This window comes from Meleagris gallopavo, chromosome 4 (assembly GCF_000146605.3).
Source record: "Meleagris gallopavo isolate NT-WF06-2002-E0010 breed Aviagen turkey brand Nicholas breeding stock chromosome 4, Turkey_5.1, whole genome shotgun sequence".
In the NCBI taxonomy this organism is placed as follows: domain Eukaryota; kingdom Metazoa; phylum Chordata; class Aves; order Galliformes; family Phasianidae; genus Meleagris; species Meleagris gallopavo.
In genome coordinates this window covers 62,300,033-62,315,861 of record NC_015014.2, presented here as the reverse complement: position 1 = coordinate 62,315,861, position 15,829 = coordinate 62,300,033, and the positions used below count along the sequence as shown (strand labels likewise).

The 15,829-nt window shown below is 36.9% G+C and overlaps 1 protein-coding gene across 1 annotated transcript in view; it reads left to right on the top strand.

Annotated features, from left to right (window-relative positions):
* The first annotated feature begins 11,697 nt into the window (after positions 1 to 11,697).
* The window catches only part of LOC104910871 (homeobox protein HMX2-like), a 5,455-nt gene continuing 1,323 nt past the window's right edge, over positions 11,698 to 15,829 (top strand). Inside the window, exon 1 of the mRNA XM_010710519.2 lies at positions 11,698 to 11,715. Within this exon, the coding sequence (XP_010708821.1) occupies positions 11,698 to 11,715 (18 nt within the window). The remainder of the gene's footprint in view (positions 11,716 to 15,829) is intronic.

Here is a 15,829-nt window from a genome sequence, read left to right as displayed (position 1 = left end):
CTTTGATATGCTGAACCTGAGGCTCATGTGCTGAATCCAGCATATGACAACACTGAGGAACTTGGTAGAAAAAAGCAGTGAGTGAGATTATCTGGTTCTTGAATGTTTTTGGTCAGACATTGCAGTCAAACATCTAATGTAGTGAAATCTATGGATTTATGTGCTAGCCCCAGGGAAGTATGGGCATTCAAATGTTGCAGTATAAGAGCAAAATGCATACCCCACACTTGATTCTGTATACACATTCAGAAATTATTTCTCTTTATTTCTCCAAAATGTGCAGGAAGGTATGGGTAGTCAGTAATACTTTTCATTTGATACAAAAATAAAATATAACAAAATTAATTTTAAGAAGTGTAATTGAATAGGAAAAAACTCCAAATAGATTTCTTTTTGAACAATATCTCCTTCATACACACTATTTTACATCATCTAAAAAATGAGAGTAGAACTGAGAAGTAAGAGCAAAAAACCCCCATACATTTATGGCATCGAGTTGAATATGAAATGTGAGGTATTTCAGTATTGGGATACAGACTACTGAGGTAGCCCATATGCATGAAATACTCTTGTAAAGGCATTTAGCATACTTTGCCACATTAAGAAAGGAAATAGAAGAAAGAATTGCTTTGTATATCTCTCTCTCAATATCTATGCATCTAACATAGTTTGAGACCCAACTACAGGTAGAGACAAAGGGAGAAGGGAGGGAGGTGTGACCTCTCCCTCTTAGGATTTATAACTAGATAGGAAAATGAGAAGATGGAGTGAATGGAGCTCTTTGGAGGTTATCTATCAGAGTCTTTCAAAATAGGAGGAGTTGGAAGGAAGGAGGGATGTTAACCATATAGGTGTTTTTTGGGTGAAATGTGTGTCAGGACACACTGAATGTCCACCAGTCACATGGAATGAATTTTGTCAATATATTGATTTCAGAAGTTTTCAGAGAAATGGTAAAGATTTCAAGTTATATGAGAGGAGAGTAAATTAACAGCAAGGAAAGAAAAACTTATTTCAGGAAAGAAATACCAATATTGCAGAGAATTGGAAGGCTCATCTAAAGGAAAAGGAGGTGAAAAATAATTTTGTTAAAAAAAAAAATGCGAGTCACATCTTTGTGGAGAAAAAGTAATGAGCTTACTGAGTGAATAAATGCATTAACATTTCTTTTATAAGATATGATGTAGGCAAGAAATATCTCTAAAAAGAAATATCCCTAAAAAAAGCCATTTCAGCTTTGAGAGGAATAACAAAGTGGAAGCACAGTGATTTCCAAAATATGTCTGTGAACACATCTGTTCCCTGGAGTTTCTTTTATCACTATGCTTTTGTCTAGGCTCCAATCATGGAAAGAACTACTGAAATAAAAAAATTTACGTCATTAGAAATTTTTAAACTGAAGGTTATGTTTCCTCTTCATCAGACTTCTTCTCTAGACTAGTCCAGAGCTAGCATACATTTACATTAAAGGTTGCCACATACTTCATCACCTTTACATCTGTCCCAATTTTCTTGAATATAAATACAAAATAGAATATGGAATATAAATAGAAGATAAACAGAGATCCAAAACAGGGAAGATATATGATAAGTTTAATTCAGGCTGGAGTGGTAGAAATTGCTGTCAGCAGCCATCCTGTTCCTTCACCTCCATAAAAGCAGCCTGAGTTGGAAAGGGCTGATATTGCCATAGCAAAAATGAAGTCTGAGACCTGGAACATCCAGAACAGTTTTGTTACTTCATGGAACTACCAAGCAACATCTAGTCACTTCTTTTATCTATCCATTCTATATGATACAGATTATTTATACATGTAGATTATTTATACATGTTGCAAAAAAATGGACATTGAAGTGTATGCGTTTCTTCCTTGAGAAGAGAAGGAGGAGAAGGTTGAAGGAATCATCAAGTGTGTTATCCATCTTGTTTAATATGCTCTAAAGAAGTGTTTATGTACTACAGTAAAGAAGAAAGTAAAATTAGTAACATATGAATTTACATATTTATTCTTATTTTGGAATTGAAGCATTTTTTCTGTGAAGAAAAGCAGAGGGAGCTGGGGTTGTTTAGTGTGCAGGCAAGAAGGCTCCATCTGGGAACACCTCATTCAGCCTTCCAATGTGTGAAGGGAGCTTACAGAAAGGAGAGAGACCAACTTTTTACATGATCCAGTAGTGTTAGGAAAAGGGTAAATGGTTTTAAACTGAAAGAGGGGAGATTTAGATTAGGTATTAGGAGAAAATGCTTTACTCAGAGAGTGGTGATGCCTTGGCACAGGCTGCCTAGAGAAACTGTGGATGCCCCATCCCTGGAGGTGTTGAAGGCCAGGTTGGATGGGGCCCTGGGTGACTTGGTTTGGTGGGAGTCAAGCAGGCCATGGAAAGGTGTTGGAACTTCAATTCCCTTTCAATCTGAGCCATTCTATGATTCTGTTATTTATTTATTTTAATATGAGAGCTCAGTCATACTCTAAATTTTTGGCCATTAATTTTTTAATCACTCCTCTTCTAATTGTTAAAATCTTTACAGTGCTATGATCCATCTTTAAAGAATCTTTGTTTGACATAATATCGAGAGCCGAGCTACCACATCCAGTAATAAGGAATTTTTTGGATCAGAGGCGACAAGCCATTGGTTCTTCTGGATTTCTCTCTTCCATTTCTTTATTTACTCATGGGATCAAGTACCATATTTTCAGAAACGGAAATAGAAGACTCCTTTAATACAAATGGCTGTATAATTTTATCTGCACTAGAGAATACGTTATCCCTTAGTAGAAAGGATGAACTTGCCTCAGTAAAAGGAATACAATTTCTGGGATCTCAACTCAATTTACTGCTGCCTTTTGGCTTCCATCCAAGCAAGTATTAAGTAATAAGCTTAATTGTAAGCATGTGAACAAATGGGAAGTCCTATTGATTTGCTTGCAGTTCAGGTTGTGTCTAAGTGCTGCATTTGGTCAGTACTTTAGCTGCTCTTCTAAAAAGGACAGTTTCTCCATTCTGCTACGTGTTCAGCACAACAAGCAAAAGCTTCAGCACCAAGCAAAAGTTCCTTGGCCAGGACAGCTTGTTGAGAGTAGATGTATTCTGAGTTGGGCTAACAAAAAGTATACAAGCAGAAAGAAAAAAATGAAGTGGTGAAAAGAATACGAATGACTGAAAATCAACAGAAGAGAAAAAGTGAAAGGACGTATGGACTGATTCACCTATTGCCTGACTCTGATACTGTACTCTGGCAGGTCTCAACGCAGGGAGATTGTATAACAGTTATCACATCTGTCCTGTTTGTGCCCTACATGCAAGTCCAGTATAATGGCAGCAAACACCTTGGAAGGAAATAAGCTGTTTTTAAGGTTCACATCATCTAAGAACTGCTAAAGGGCTGTGGTGGACTCTGCCAGGCTACTTTAAATTCCTTGTGCTCAAGATGTATTTATCTTAACTGTGATGTTTGAAAAACCTGATAATAAAAATGTTGGAGCAAAAGGGTCACAAAAGGTCTAATTTAATGGTCTGTATGTTTTTTTGGGGCCCTACACAGTACCCAGAGGAGGTAAAGTAGATCTCTACATACGCAGTGAGGAGCATTACTGCATTTGCACTTACTGTAATCTATGCAGATACTTCATTTCTCAATTGTACTACCTCAATGACACATATAGAAGGGTAAAGGGATATTAGCAGTTTCAAAATTAACTCAGATCATCCAAAACAAATACAGAATATTCAGTATTGAAGAACAGTTTGTATTTTCTCAGTTTCCTTTCCATGTCCCATTTCCACCTCATTTTATAACCAAAACCCCAAATATGACAGTGGCATATTGCTATCTGTAATATTATCCTTCTGTAAGGTCACTGTCTGTTGACTCTAAAGGCTATTAAAACAGAATAATAAGCAATTTAAATGCATACTCCCATTCTTTGCCCAAGTGACAATAATGGTTAATATTTCAGGAGTGTCTGGAAGTATTAGTTATAATTATGTTTCTATACAATACACAAACATACCCAGAGGTAGACCAACCATTTTTCAGTACTTAAAGAGAAGAATGGGAGAATGAGCAGCAACATAAAACGCAAGCTTAAAATATTAATAATGTGAACTTGACACACTAGAGTCAGGCAGGAGCTCTAGTAATTTATTTTGACATAAAGGGTTTTGAAGACTTGGCTGAAGAAAGTCTAGTTGTGGTCATCCATTTTAACTTGGAATATGAGTAGAATTTCGGAAAATGGGAAAAATATTAATTTTAAGCTAATATTTGAAAAAGACAAATGGGGAATATTAATCACAGATGCATATCCAGTGATAGTCTCTGGGAAAATATTGAGAATGCTGATGCAAAATGCAAACATGAATGAATAAAGGAAAGCAGTATAATCAGTGTTTGTCAATGTTCAGTGGAAATAGATCTTGAGTGAAGTACTATTTTGTCTGCTTTAAATATATAAGTGATCATTCTCTGTTAAAAGGAGTATATCCTGATTTTTAAAGGCATTTAGTAAAGTATAGTCCGCATAAAGACCAAATAATCTATACAAACAGTAAAGTACTAACTAGACAGGCTAGGGACTAAAAGATCACAAAAAGATCACTAATGGAAAAGGATGACTGGCTAGGTCAATTCTCCTAAGCTGTAAGAAACTTTAATTCAGTTCAACATTTTTTCAGTGTAGATACAGGTAAAAACTATTTTTGGATGATGCAAAGATCAATGATATGGAAAATAAACGAATTATGTATTTATGTATCCTGTTGGTCCATCCTGGATTATGTGGTAAAATTAAACATACAAAAGAACCTTACATAAAGCCACATACAAGGGTAAGAAATGAATGCAAAACACAGGAAAGAAACTACATCCTACAGGACATTGTACAATCAATGAATGTACAGATGTTATAGTCATGAGTTATACTAGTGAGCTTAGCTATGTAGTTATTACATCAAAGCAGAAAAGATAGGACACTTACCCATATCCTGTGCTCACTTGCAAAACTCCAGTGGAGTAGATCTCCAGAAGAGATCCTTCCCCAGTGGTAGTCAGCTCTTAAATGGGTCCAGGTCTAGAAATTGCCTTCACCTGTGCTCCCATGGCTGACTCATTGCTCACCTCAGGTGATCAATCAGATGTTCAGGACGTGATTCAGCAATTCCCACACAGCAGAATTATAGAAAAAGTGTCTGAATCAAGGTGTAAAATCTAAAGATGATGAGCAAGAATTGGGATATGGCTTCCTGATGTGATTTCAGTGCGACTAGTCCTGGTGAAACAGCACACCTTATTCCAGTGACTTTAATTAAGATACTGAAGAACTGGGCTTTATTCTAAGAAAAAGAAACATAAAATAATCTTATGTCTGATATGAACATTTTTCTTACAGTGAAAGCCTTACGCAGTTTTATCAAAAATAAAATTGACAGTCATCTGGACTGCAATTTCTACGAACCTGCAGGAACTAATATAGCTCTCTATTTTAGATTCATACTTGGTAACTGGAAAGGAAGCAAACAATCTGAAAAAATAAAGAACATTTTTTTAACAGTAAAAAAAATTAGACCGTAAAGTAAAGTGATTATGAAATGAAATGATCATGCAAAAGATGAAGTATTCAAACCAAGATCTGTCTTAAAAAACTCAATTCTTTAACCAAATGCAAATAACTGGGTGACTGTATGAAATTAAATGGTATGTAATTATGGTCCAAAATGTGATCATTTTTTGTCTTTAATTTCTGTAATAACATAAACACTAGACTAACTGAACTATTTTACTTCAGTCATAGTTTCGTAGAATAGTAGAATCATAAAATCATACAGTGGCTTGGCTTGGAAGAGACTTGGAGATCATTCCAACCCCCTTCTATGGGATCATTTCCCCCCATCAACCAGATCAAGCTGCCCATGACCCCATCCAACCTACTCTTGAACACTTCCAGGAATGGGGCAGCCACAAACATTCTGGGCAGCCTGTGTCAGTGTCTCACCACCCCTTGAGTAAAGACTTTCCTCCTAGTATCTAATCTGTATCTCAACTCTTTTAGTTTTGAACCATTCCTCCTTATACTTTCACTATCTACCCGTGTAAAAACTTTATTTACCTCCTGTTTATAAAGCTCCCTTTAAGTACTGGCAGGCTGTGCCTTGTCGTCTCTGGACTGAATAAGCTCATCTCCCTCAACATTTCTCCAGCCCTCTGAGCATCTTTGAGGCCCTCCTCCACACTGCCCTAACAGCTCTATGTCTTTCTCGTAACAGGGGCCCCAGGTCTGGACAGAGTAAATATAATAACAGTAAGAACTGAATTTAAATTTAGAAATGTAATTATGATACTACTTTTCCATTTTCAATGACAATTAAAATACTGGGAATGTTTGTGAAGAACCCTATTTCAGTGTTATTTCTTCCTAACATAAAATTTGTGTTTTCTTCTATAAGATGAGAAAAATATTACTATTTTATTTATTGTTGAGAACATAAGGCTATGTGTCCAAATTCTTTTGGATGTATTGATTTAAAATTAAATATTGTTTTCTAGCAATAGCTTCCTTTCAGCAGCATAAGTTTTTCACCAAAAAGGCAGACTGCTTTTAAATTAGAGCGTCTAATTAGGTCTAAATTAGGGTGAAGTTCCTATGTCTGTAGTAGTTACAGAAGAGATCAGTACCTCTGTATCTATCCTGGAGAGGGAGCTAATAAAATTATTTGCCTTTCTTCGGTCTTATAAATGATATCTTTGTGTTAGGCACAGGCACCACAAACATATCCTCTGGGCTTGGGAGTATTAGCAGTGTTTCAAAAGCCAGATATTTTTCATTCCAAACAGATATCTGACTTTAGTCTGGGGTCTTTTTGTGCGGCTGAAGATTTTGCCTTTTTTTTCATATCATAAGGATAAATCTTTTGTCAGTGTAATGGACTGTGTCAAATGTGGTCTGACACACACTAGTAAGGAATAATTCTCCCCAGGGCATGCCTCCAGCACCTGAGAAATAGGATATATTGTAGGAAACATGCCCTGAAGTACAGTGTTTTGTTCACAGATAGAAAACAGACAATTTTTTTGGACAAAATCAGAGGTGAATGAAATGCTTCAATGTTTTTAAAATTCTTCTTTTGAATAAATGAAACATCTTTCATCCATTTCGAGCCAGAGACTTATTTGGTTGCGAATCAGCTTAACTTTACTTAAATCAGTAGAAGTGTACCAGCTTTCATCATATGATAATGTTGATTGTCTTTTTCACTGATTGCATTTCATTTCACTGTTGAAAGGACCCAAACTAGTAAACCTGAGAATTCATCTCATGTTGCAAATTAATTTACTTACTTTTCTTTACTTTAATATCTTAGAACAGATGCAGCCTTTCTATTTAAAACTCATGAGTGCACTTATCCATGTCTCAATCTAAGGGCCAGATTGCCCAAGGTTGTTTGCTCAAGATGGCGGAAGCCTAGAATTTTGAAAAACATTAAGAAACTATTCTGCATGGGACTGAGGCACCTATTTTGCCTTAACAACCTTCTCTCTTCTGCTTGCTGGTTTCTCCTTTTTAATTCCTATGTTGTTTAGCATTGCAAAGCCATAATCAAACTGTCTAGTTCAATAGTTAGGAGGTGAAAATAAATAATTAGAGGATGAACTTGTAACACCTAAGTCTTGGAAACTTTCATGAGATTTGGCACTCTACTCATCTTGGTTTCACTGGAAATCTTTACTCCAGGAAAAAATATTAAATAATATTATGTGCAACTGGGAAACCACCAGCCAGAGAATGGGTTGAAATCACAACTTATCTCATGCAGTCCTTCAAGATGCTAAAAGAACAGTAGGTAAAGCTTTCAATCACATTTAAGTTGATAGAGAATATTTTTTCTACTAATTTTGACTACAAGCTTCTTCATAAAATATAAATGTTCACTAATTCCCTAGGTTCTTTTTAGGAAAAATACTTTTTTTTTCATGTAGAAAGTTCTTGTTTTTCACCCATTTTCACCCATTTCACCCATTTAAATGAAATCTACCGATAAATTTATTATGCTTTCACTGGTGTTAATTTACATGGGGGTAGCTAGTTACAACTATATAGCTATTAGGAAAAATGAACATCATATCCCATGTGGTGTCTTGAACTTTGAACAGCTCTGAGAATTGCAGATCTGAGTGTGAAGCAGAATTCTCTCTTTCAGATATTGATTTGTTTGCTGTGAAACCTTTTAAACTGCTAAGTGCAAAGTGCTCATAGCCACAGAGCCACAAGTGACCCTACTTTTCTACCCACTGATATAGAAATATCTGTTCCTACAGACATCCTATTGCATAAGCTGTAGGCAACCTGTCAGTTTTTCAGCATTCCCTTCATTTAAACTCCCTCTTTCTTTGGTGAATTTTCACCACATCATCCTTCTTTTGGAATAGTTCATTTTCAAGATGTGCGTATGAAGGATTGCTTATAAGCATCCTTCCAAAAAAAACCAGATTGATTGTTGGCAGTGTCTCTCTGTGATAGTGACTCAACAAGTCATTTTGGCTCTGAACTGAACCCAAGTTTAGAACCTCTGTGCTTAGATGGGCTGATCTGCTCAGAGGGTAGAAGGGTTACAGGCTGGTGTTTCCAGCCCAGGAGTATGGGGCTGGCTGCAAAATGGAGCCATGGAAACGTCTGTGGTTCTGAGCTCTGGTTCACATGTTGCTGCCATGGCACTGGGCTCAGTAGGAACCCATGCAGCTTCAGAGTTGCACCAGGACAATAGGTGATGGGTAGCAGGAGAGTGTGTGCAAGAATGCCCTAAGGTTCATTTCCTTTTTCCTCCCACAGATTTTTTTCCTACCCTTGAATCTGACTTAGAAGATCTGTAATTAGCAATTCAAATCCCATACATTGCATCTTATTTCTTGGTGCATACCTCACTCTAATATCTGTCTTCGGTTCTCAGAGTATGTGCCACAATGTTCCAAATTCTGTAACTTCTCTCTGGTTACCCTGTTTTACCAAACAAGGGGCAGAAACTTCTATTAGGTGCATTGCCCGTATGAGAAGAATCAGGAATGAAGATAATTAGTCCCTTTCTGCACAAATCTTTCCTGAAATGGTGTTACAGACTTTCCACACTAGTTTCCTGATGCATTAGAAAAGACTATTCCTCCAAATGACATCATGAAGAGTTCAAAATGATCTGTATGTATCATTCGCATTCAGGAAAATCTTTAGTGAAAATCGCCTACAGCTTTGCCTCTGAGCAGCACATTAACACGATGCAAAAGGAGTGTCTTAATTATGGTAATTATAGGATTTAAAATTCATTAAATAAAATATTGAGGCTATTCAAACTCAGATTTTTGAAGGATTATAGTGTTTGACAACACTATGAAAGGTTTAAGTGCGTAGTTTAACTGCCAGAATTGGTTTGTGTTTTGCCCTCATTACTCAGCATGAAAAACATGTTTTAAGTGGAATCTACAGCCCACTTTCAACTGTCAGTCTAAATATGTCTATTCACAAGCTGAGAAATTAGCACAGTGCACAATGCTCTGGTGACACCCATCAAGCAAGAACAACTTGTTGGTTTCTGCATAACTATTTTCAGTCCATTTCGCATTCATGGCTTTCTATGGCTTTCTGTTGCTTGCTTTTGAAGAAACAGAGAGTAACCCTGTTCTGAAGAGTTGACAGTGGCTTAGAATGACTAGAGCCAGAAGAAAAAGGTAATGTCTGGCTTTCAGACTCCACCTCTCTGGCCACTGAATGTTACAGTGGAATGAGGTTAGTGCTGACTTTTCTTCACCTCTACTCCCAGGCAACCTCCAGCCACTACAATGGCACTGTATTTTCACAACTCTTGGTGCTAGGTAAAACTGAGAGAAAGACAGAGTAACAAAAATGTCTCTGTGCTTTAATAATTTCCAGTTCCTGCAACAATTCATGGAGAAAATAACCCTCGGAGGTGGGTTATATACTCCCAAAGAGCCAGCCCCATGATGAGGATTGTTTTTTCTTAATGCCGCTGGTGTGCGCTGAGTAAACCTGGGAAGCTCATTCTCCAATTGCTTTCTTCACACACAAAGAAGCTCTGATTATGGCTCTGTGCAAACTACAAAGTTCTGACCATAACTTTTCAGCCAATCTCATGTCATTCGGTGCTGCTTCTTCATTTCTCAGCTCTAAGTCACTTTAAAATTCCCACGTTCAGCTTGCAAATTGAAAGTTTGTCTTGGGTGCCACTGATATCCTAATGCCTTATGATCTTTTCTGTTATTCTTCCTACTCTTCTGTGCCTCAGTTCATAGAAGATTATCCAGCGCCTATGTACATCAGTAAAGCAGCAACTAGGTTAACTAATGTAAATAGAATTAGACAGTAAAAACTGCATGTAAGGCTAGAATTAGGATCTTAAATGTAAAAAAATATAGCATTTTACTTGAGTTACGTTTATCATTGATAAATCTTTGGCCAATGGCATTTTGTCTGGAGGACTCATTCACCACAATACCCGCAGATGGATTAAAGCTGACTCTGAATCATGACCACTGTTCCTAAGAACAGTTGACTGTTCCTAAGAACATTGTTCCCAAGCAAAATATCAAAAGCAAGTTTTAGTAACCATCTCAAGATCACTTTGGAACATAAAGCAACATTGCAGGTACAGCTCAGGCTCTACATGGTGTCATAAAATGCCTTGTAATCATCCATTAAAACATCTTCATTTAAGGATTGCATACTTGAGTACAGCTTGGGTTACAACCTTTCAGGAAAATTAGAACTGCAGGGTGCTATGTGGATATAAAATGTGAAAGGTTTGAAATCTGCAGCAAAGTCTGATAATAAATCTCATGTGAATCTCACTTTTGCCACCAAATACATGTAAGCAACGTATGGCAACAGTTGCAGAAGTGAGCTGAAACCATGTGAACAACTGTTCACACATAAACTGAGCATGCTTGGAAAATGCAAGTTGTCACAAGAGTGATAGTACAAGAAAATAGAAATCACAAATGATATGGCATATCATCATAGACAGAGACAAAGCATGACTTTTCTTAGAAGTTTAGCATTCTTGAATAGTTTTAGAAGGTTTTTGGCCAAATATGCTTCAGACTTACCGAAAAAGAAATTCTTCTACAAAAATCCAAGAGAAAAATGAATTTTCATCAGGATCTGCAGCAACAGCTCTTCAAGACGAACACTGAAGACAACTTTTTGCAGATTGATGAAATTTTCTTAAATTATTTGTCATGTATATAATGCTGTGCATATTTCTATAAAAGCATGTAGAGAAAGGAAGCCACTGTTTAGGAAATTATCTCAGCATTTTTCCTAAGAGAACTCCATATGAGAAGACAGAAAATACAGGTTTTATCTATAGAAGTCACTGTTTACAATGGTTTCAGAACTCATATGTGATCTCAAGCTCAAGCTTCCAAGCACTATGTGGTTTGGTTTACCTGTTTTAATTCAATAAAAGGGAGGCATTAGGGTTCTCTCCTCTTCTCATGAGGTTTGGGATAACAGGGGTCATCCCCTGTCCTGATATAAGGAATGGCAAACACCCCAGTGATATGTGTGGTCAGAAAGTTTGACCATAGTGTGAGTTCAATCTTAGATCTGGCAAAAACTTGAGGAGAAATAAATAGGAAATAATTTTCTCCCACCAGGAGAGGGCAGAAACTTCACTTTGCAGTAGTATGAAATCATGCGTGCACATCCACAGGTAAAAATATGCCTGATTTCCCAAAACTTTTGACATTAACCTCATGTGTACTTAATTGAGGACCATTTTTCTGGTAATCCTCACATTCAAGAGAATACTTTTCTGAAAGACTGCAACTAGAGATTCACTCTTCTGTTCTTCATTTTCATGTTTACTCCATGCCAGTTACATTTTATAATCCATCTGCTTCTCACCAGATCAGTAATTTTGTTTTCTTTTCTGGCAAACATATCTTCAGAAGCCCTGCCAAAAAAATCCGAAGTCTCAAGTTATTTTTAAAAGGTGCACAAAATGGAGAAAAATCAAAGTGAATGCAAGTAAGTATTTTTCATTCCTTCCTAATTTCAAATTATGTAACTTCTGAATAAGAGGGTAAAAATCTTGAAAGCTGATGAATGTTCACCATAGACAATTGTCCTTTGAAAACAAATGAAAGAAAGACACTGTTTAAATTTGCCCAATTTCTGGAAAAGCGGAAGGCCAAGCTTCTTTTTAAAATATTAAAGCTGGTCCCTTGGCATTTTAAGGAGAATAGAGTGTGCGTATGAGCTTTTGTAACTGTTATTAAAATACTAGTTTTAGTTTACAAGTTGCCACACTGAACTGAATCCCATGTGAACTGCTGCTTGTAGGTGAAATGACAATCTTTTCAGTTTGCAGTAGACAGATGTCAACATTACAGCTGGAACTGATCATAAGCTGTCATCATTACTGGAAGTAACTGAAACTTTTCTTGAATGTAGATAGCTAGGACTAAATGGACATGAAAACGAATTCATCCTCTCACACTTCATATCTCATTTCTCGAAGCAGACAGGAAAGAAGGCAGAAACTCAATTTCACAGGACATTGGGCAATTTTGACATTTGTTTTCATGTGCATTACAAACAGAATATGGAAAACTCAACATTTTCAGCGTAAACAAAATAAATAATTTCCTCTCAATTGAAATGTTTTGTTCTGACTAAATCTAAACATTCTTTTTCACTCCTTTTCAGTTAAGGACAGTCAGGACAAATATTGGGATTCAATATCCTTCCTATGTTTCAGTCCTGAAATTAAAGCCAGAAATATTTCCTTCTGAGGATACTGAAAAATTAACTTCTTCCCTCTTTCCTCTGCTGAAATTAAAGTGACTTCATGAGGTATTTTGAATTTACAAAGTAGGATTTGTCAGAAAATGTCTTTGTCAATATTTTCTAGTCTGCAAATCAACTTTGAAGAAGCTCAGCAGTGCTGCCTGGGCAACACTGAGCTAACCTGAACAAACTTGGGAAACTTTGAGTAGGGTGAGTGTTCTGTACAGTCCACCTTCTCACCTTATTGAGTCCCATGGTCTTATTGTCCCTATTATCCTGCCTTTCTGTTTCTTGTACTCTGTATTAAAGATTACTCCATGTAAAAGAAAAAGCTTTAGGAAACAATTAAGAGTACAATTAAACAACTAAAAGTCTGCCTTCACTGGAACTAGAAAAGATAGTAAATTTTATGAGTATTTTAAAATACAAGACATGCAAATAGCAAAGACAGACTTTCTAAAACAGAATTCTGTGGGAACAAGTTTCAAAACTACTCAGATTAATGATGTATGAGACCTAACTAGGCAGTGTAAAGTGGATGGAGGGATTCTGCTTCAAGTACCTGGTGTATGGGAGCTGCTGAATCACGGCCTGAACCTCTGATTGATCACCTGAGGTGAGCAATGAGTCAGCCCTGGGAGCAAAGGTGGAGACAATTCACCTGTGCTGCAGGAAGGGTTGGAGCCTGGCTCCACCTCTCCTAGACTCCATTTAAGAGCTTACTACCAGTAGGGATGGATCTCTTTTTTGAAGATTGCTCTTCTTGGAGTTTTCTCAGTAAGCTCAGGATAAGGGTAAGCTTTCTGCTGTTTAGTCTAACTTTCCTGTATATTTCCTAATTATATAATCTGTATCTTCACTGATTATACACATGGTCATAAAAAAAATGCAAACACATTTAAGTGGGGCATCTATTAGTGTTTATGTTGTGATATACCTTGAGTGACATACATGTCTTTAATCGAATATGTGGATTCTTAAAAACTAGATTCTAGTATCACTTGTGGCTGATACTCAGAGAGAATGAGTGTATAGTTTGATTTAAGGAATAATTTCCATTGGGAGTCATAAACATTATACCACTGTTTGTTCTAAAGAATACCACCTCTCTGTTTCAAAGCAGGCTTCAGAATAAAAAGTCTGCGAGGATTTTATTTCCTGTCTGGCTCATGTGTTGTGTTCTAGTGTAGAAAGTTCTGCAGAAAAATCTCAGAAGAATTTTTCTTCTTACCAGAGGAATGGGAGATACTTGAAAAACCTTCCTGGAGAGAAGACTAAAAACAATTGAAAAGGAATTTACTATTTTTCCTAGACCTCTGAAAAACTATTATAGCGTATCAAGTTCAGGCAACAGCAAAGGCAGACTAACATCTAAAGCATTCAAATCCGACTTGAATATCCTTCAACCTACCTTTCAGTAAGTGGCGTTCCTATTGCTTTGCCAGTTACACCAATGCAGAGAGGCAGACACATATAAATGTGCACCTGCCAGGTGGCTCCATGTTATTGTTCTCCATGACACAGCCCCTCTCTGCTAAACTCCTGAAAGCCTTGAATGTGGGACAGCACAACTCATTTACTGATGATACTAGGATTTAGCATGGAATCTCTTCAGAGGTGGCTCCAATATCTTTGTGTGTCTATGGGCTTCTTTCAGCCTCACACTACTTCTTTGTATCTCATTCTAAAAGCTCTTCCATGCATTTTTTTTTTTACACAACTTCCATGGTCTCAACACCTCTTCTCTCTCCACATGTAACAAATTAAATAAGAAATGTAAGAGGAAAAGGGTACTTAAAATAGTCTGATGAAGGTCAGTATAGTTTTATTCCTCTTCCTGATCAACCTCTTCTAGAGTGATTCCTAAGGGGTAAGAAGCACTTAATACACACTTTTGGTCCTTACATAAGTCCTCTTCTTCTTCCAGTGATCAAGACAAAAATGAGGTCTTTGGGACAATTAGTGCATCTCCTTTCTTTCACTTACTTTTATGCTAGATGAGGTAAAGGTGCTTGAAAGGAATGCTTCTGTTGATAATCAGGCACAGTTTTCCTCTCTGCCCTGCTCATGTTTTCAGCTGACTGCATTTTGCAAGTCTCTTTCTCCTCAACAAAATGAATTTCCCATCATATGATACTGTGATAAAGATCTTGGACCAAATGTTTCCTTATGGCTTCCCTTGCATTAACGATTGCTGTGTGGAAGAGATACAGATTTTGCAATGACCTAGCATGGCAGTTGTGTGCTATTTTCTATTTCCTCTTTAAGGCAAAGATTTATTGGGATATTCAGAATGTTTGGACTTACTCTTTGGTATGCACTGAACGGATAGCCAGAAGTGTGTTCATATCTGTGGAACTCTAATAACTCTGCCATGGTGATAGTGAATGGTGAGGCAAAAAGCACAGCTCAGAAACTGGTTGCAGAACTATTGGAATCCCTTCAGTTACCAAAGCAAAGGCATCTGCTACTACTGAAGTGCCTTCAGGTATTCTGCAGCCATTCCAGCTGCCAGTCCAAAAGGGTCCAGGGCTCCATAGGTCTGCATCCCATCTGCCAGCACACAGTATGTTCCAGATACTCTTGGGGCATTTACAGGAATAAGATGTTTGGATAACCTCACAAATCACTAAGCTGTTTCCATCTGTCTCTGGAGCATCAAACTCTTTGAAGAGAAGTACTTGGATAAATATGGCTAAGGAAAAAAACAGCAAACCTTGCTTTCTTCTGTTTATAGTTAAATGAGAAAAAGGGGAGAGGCATACAGGAAGTACTACTAGAAATAAAGCTTTACGTTAGGATTGAATTATCAGGTATTGGCATTAGAATGAGGAAGAAAAGAGGATATGTTCAGCCAGTTTTGTCCTTTTCACGACAGTATTTCTGAGAAAAACACTTTTTTTTTTAATTAAAAAAAGTTACAGAAATTTTCCAATCTAATCAAATCTTCCATTTTAATATGGAAGATTTTTTATGTATTTACTTATTTAAGAAGGCTTCTTATTCCTAGCTCTTTTCACCATCTTTAGAAAAAG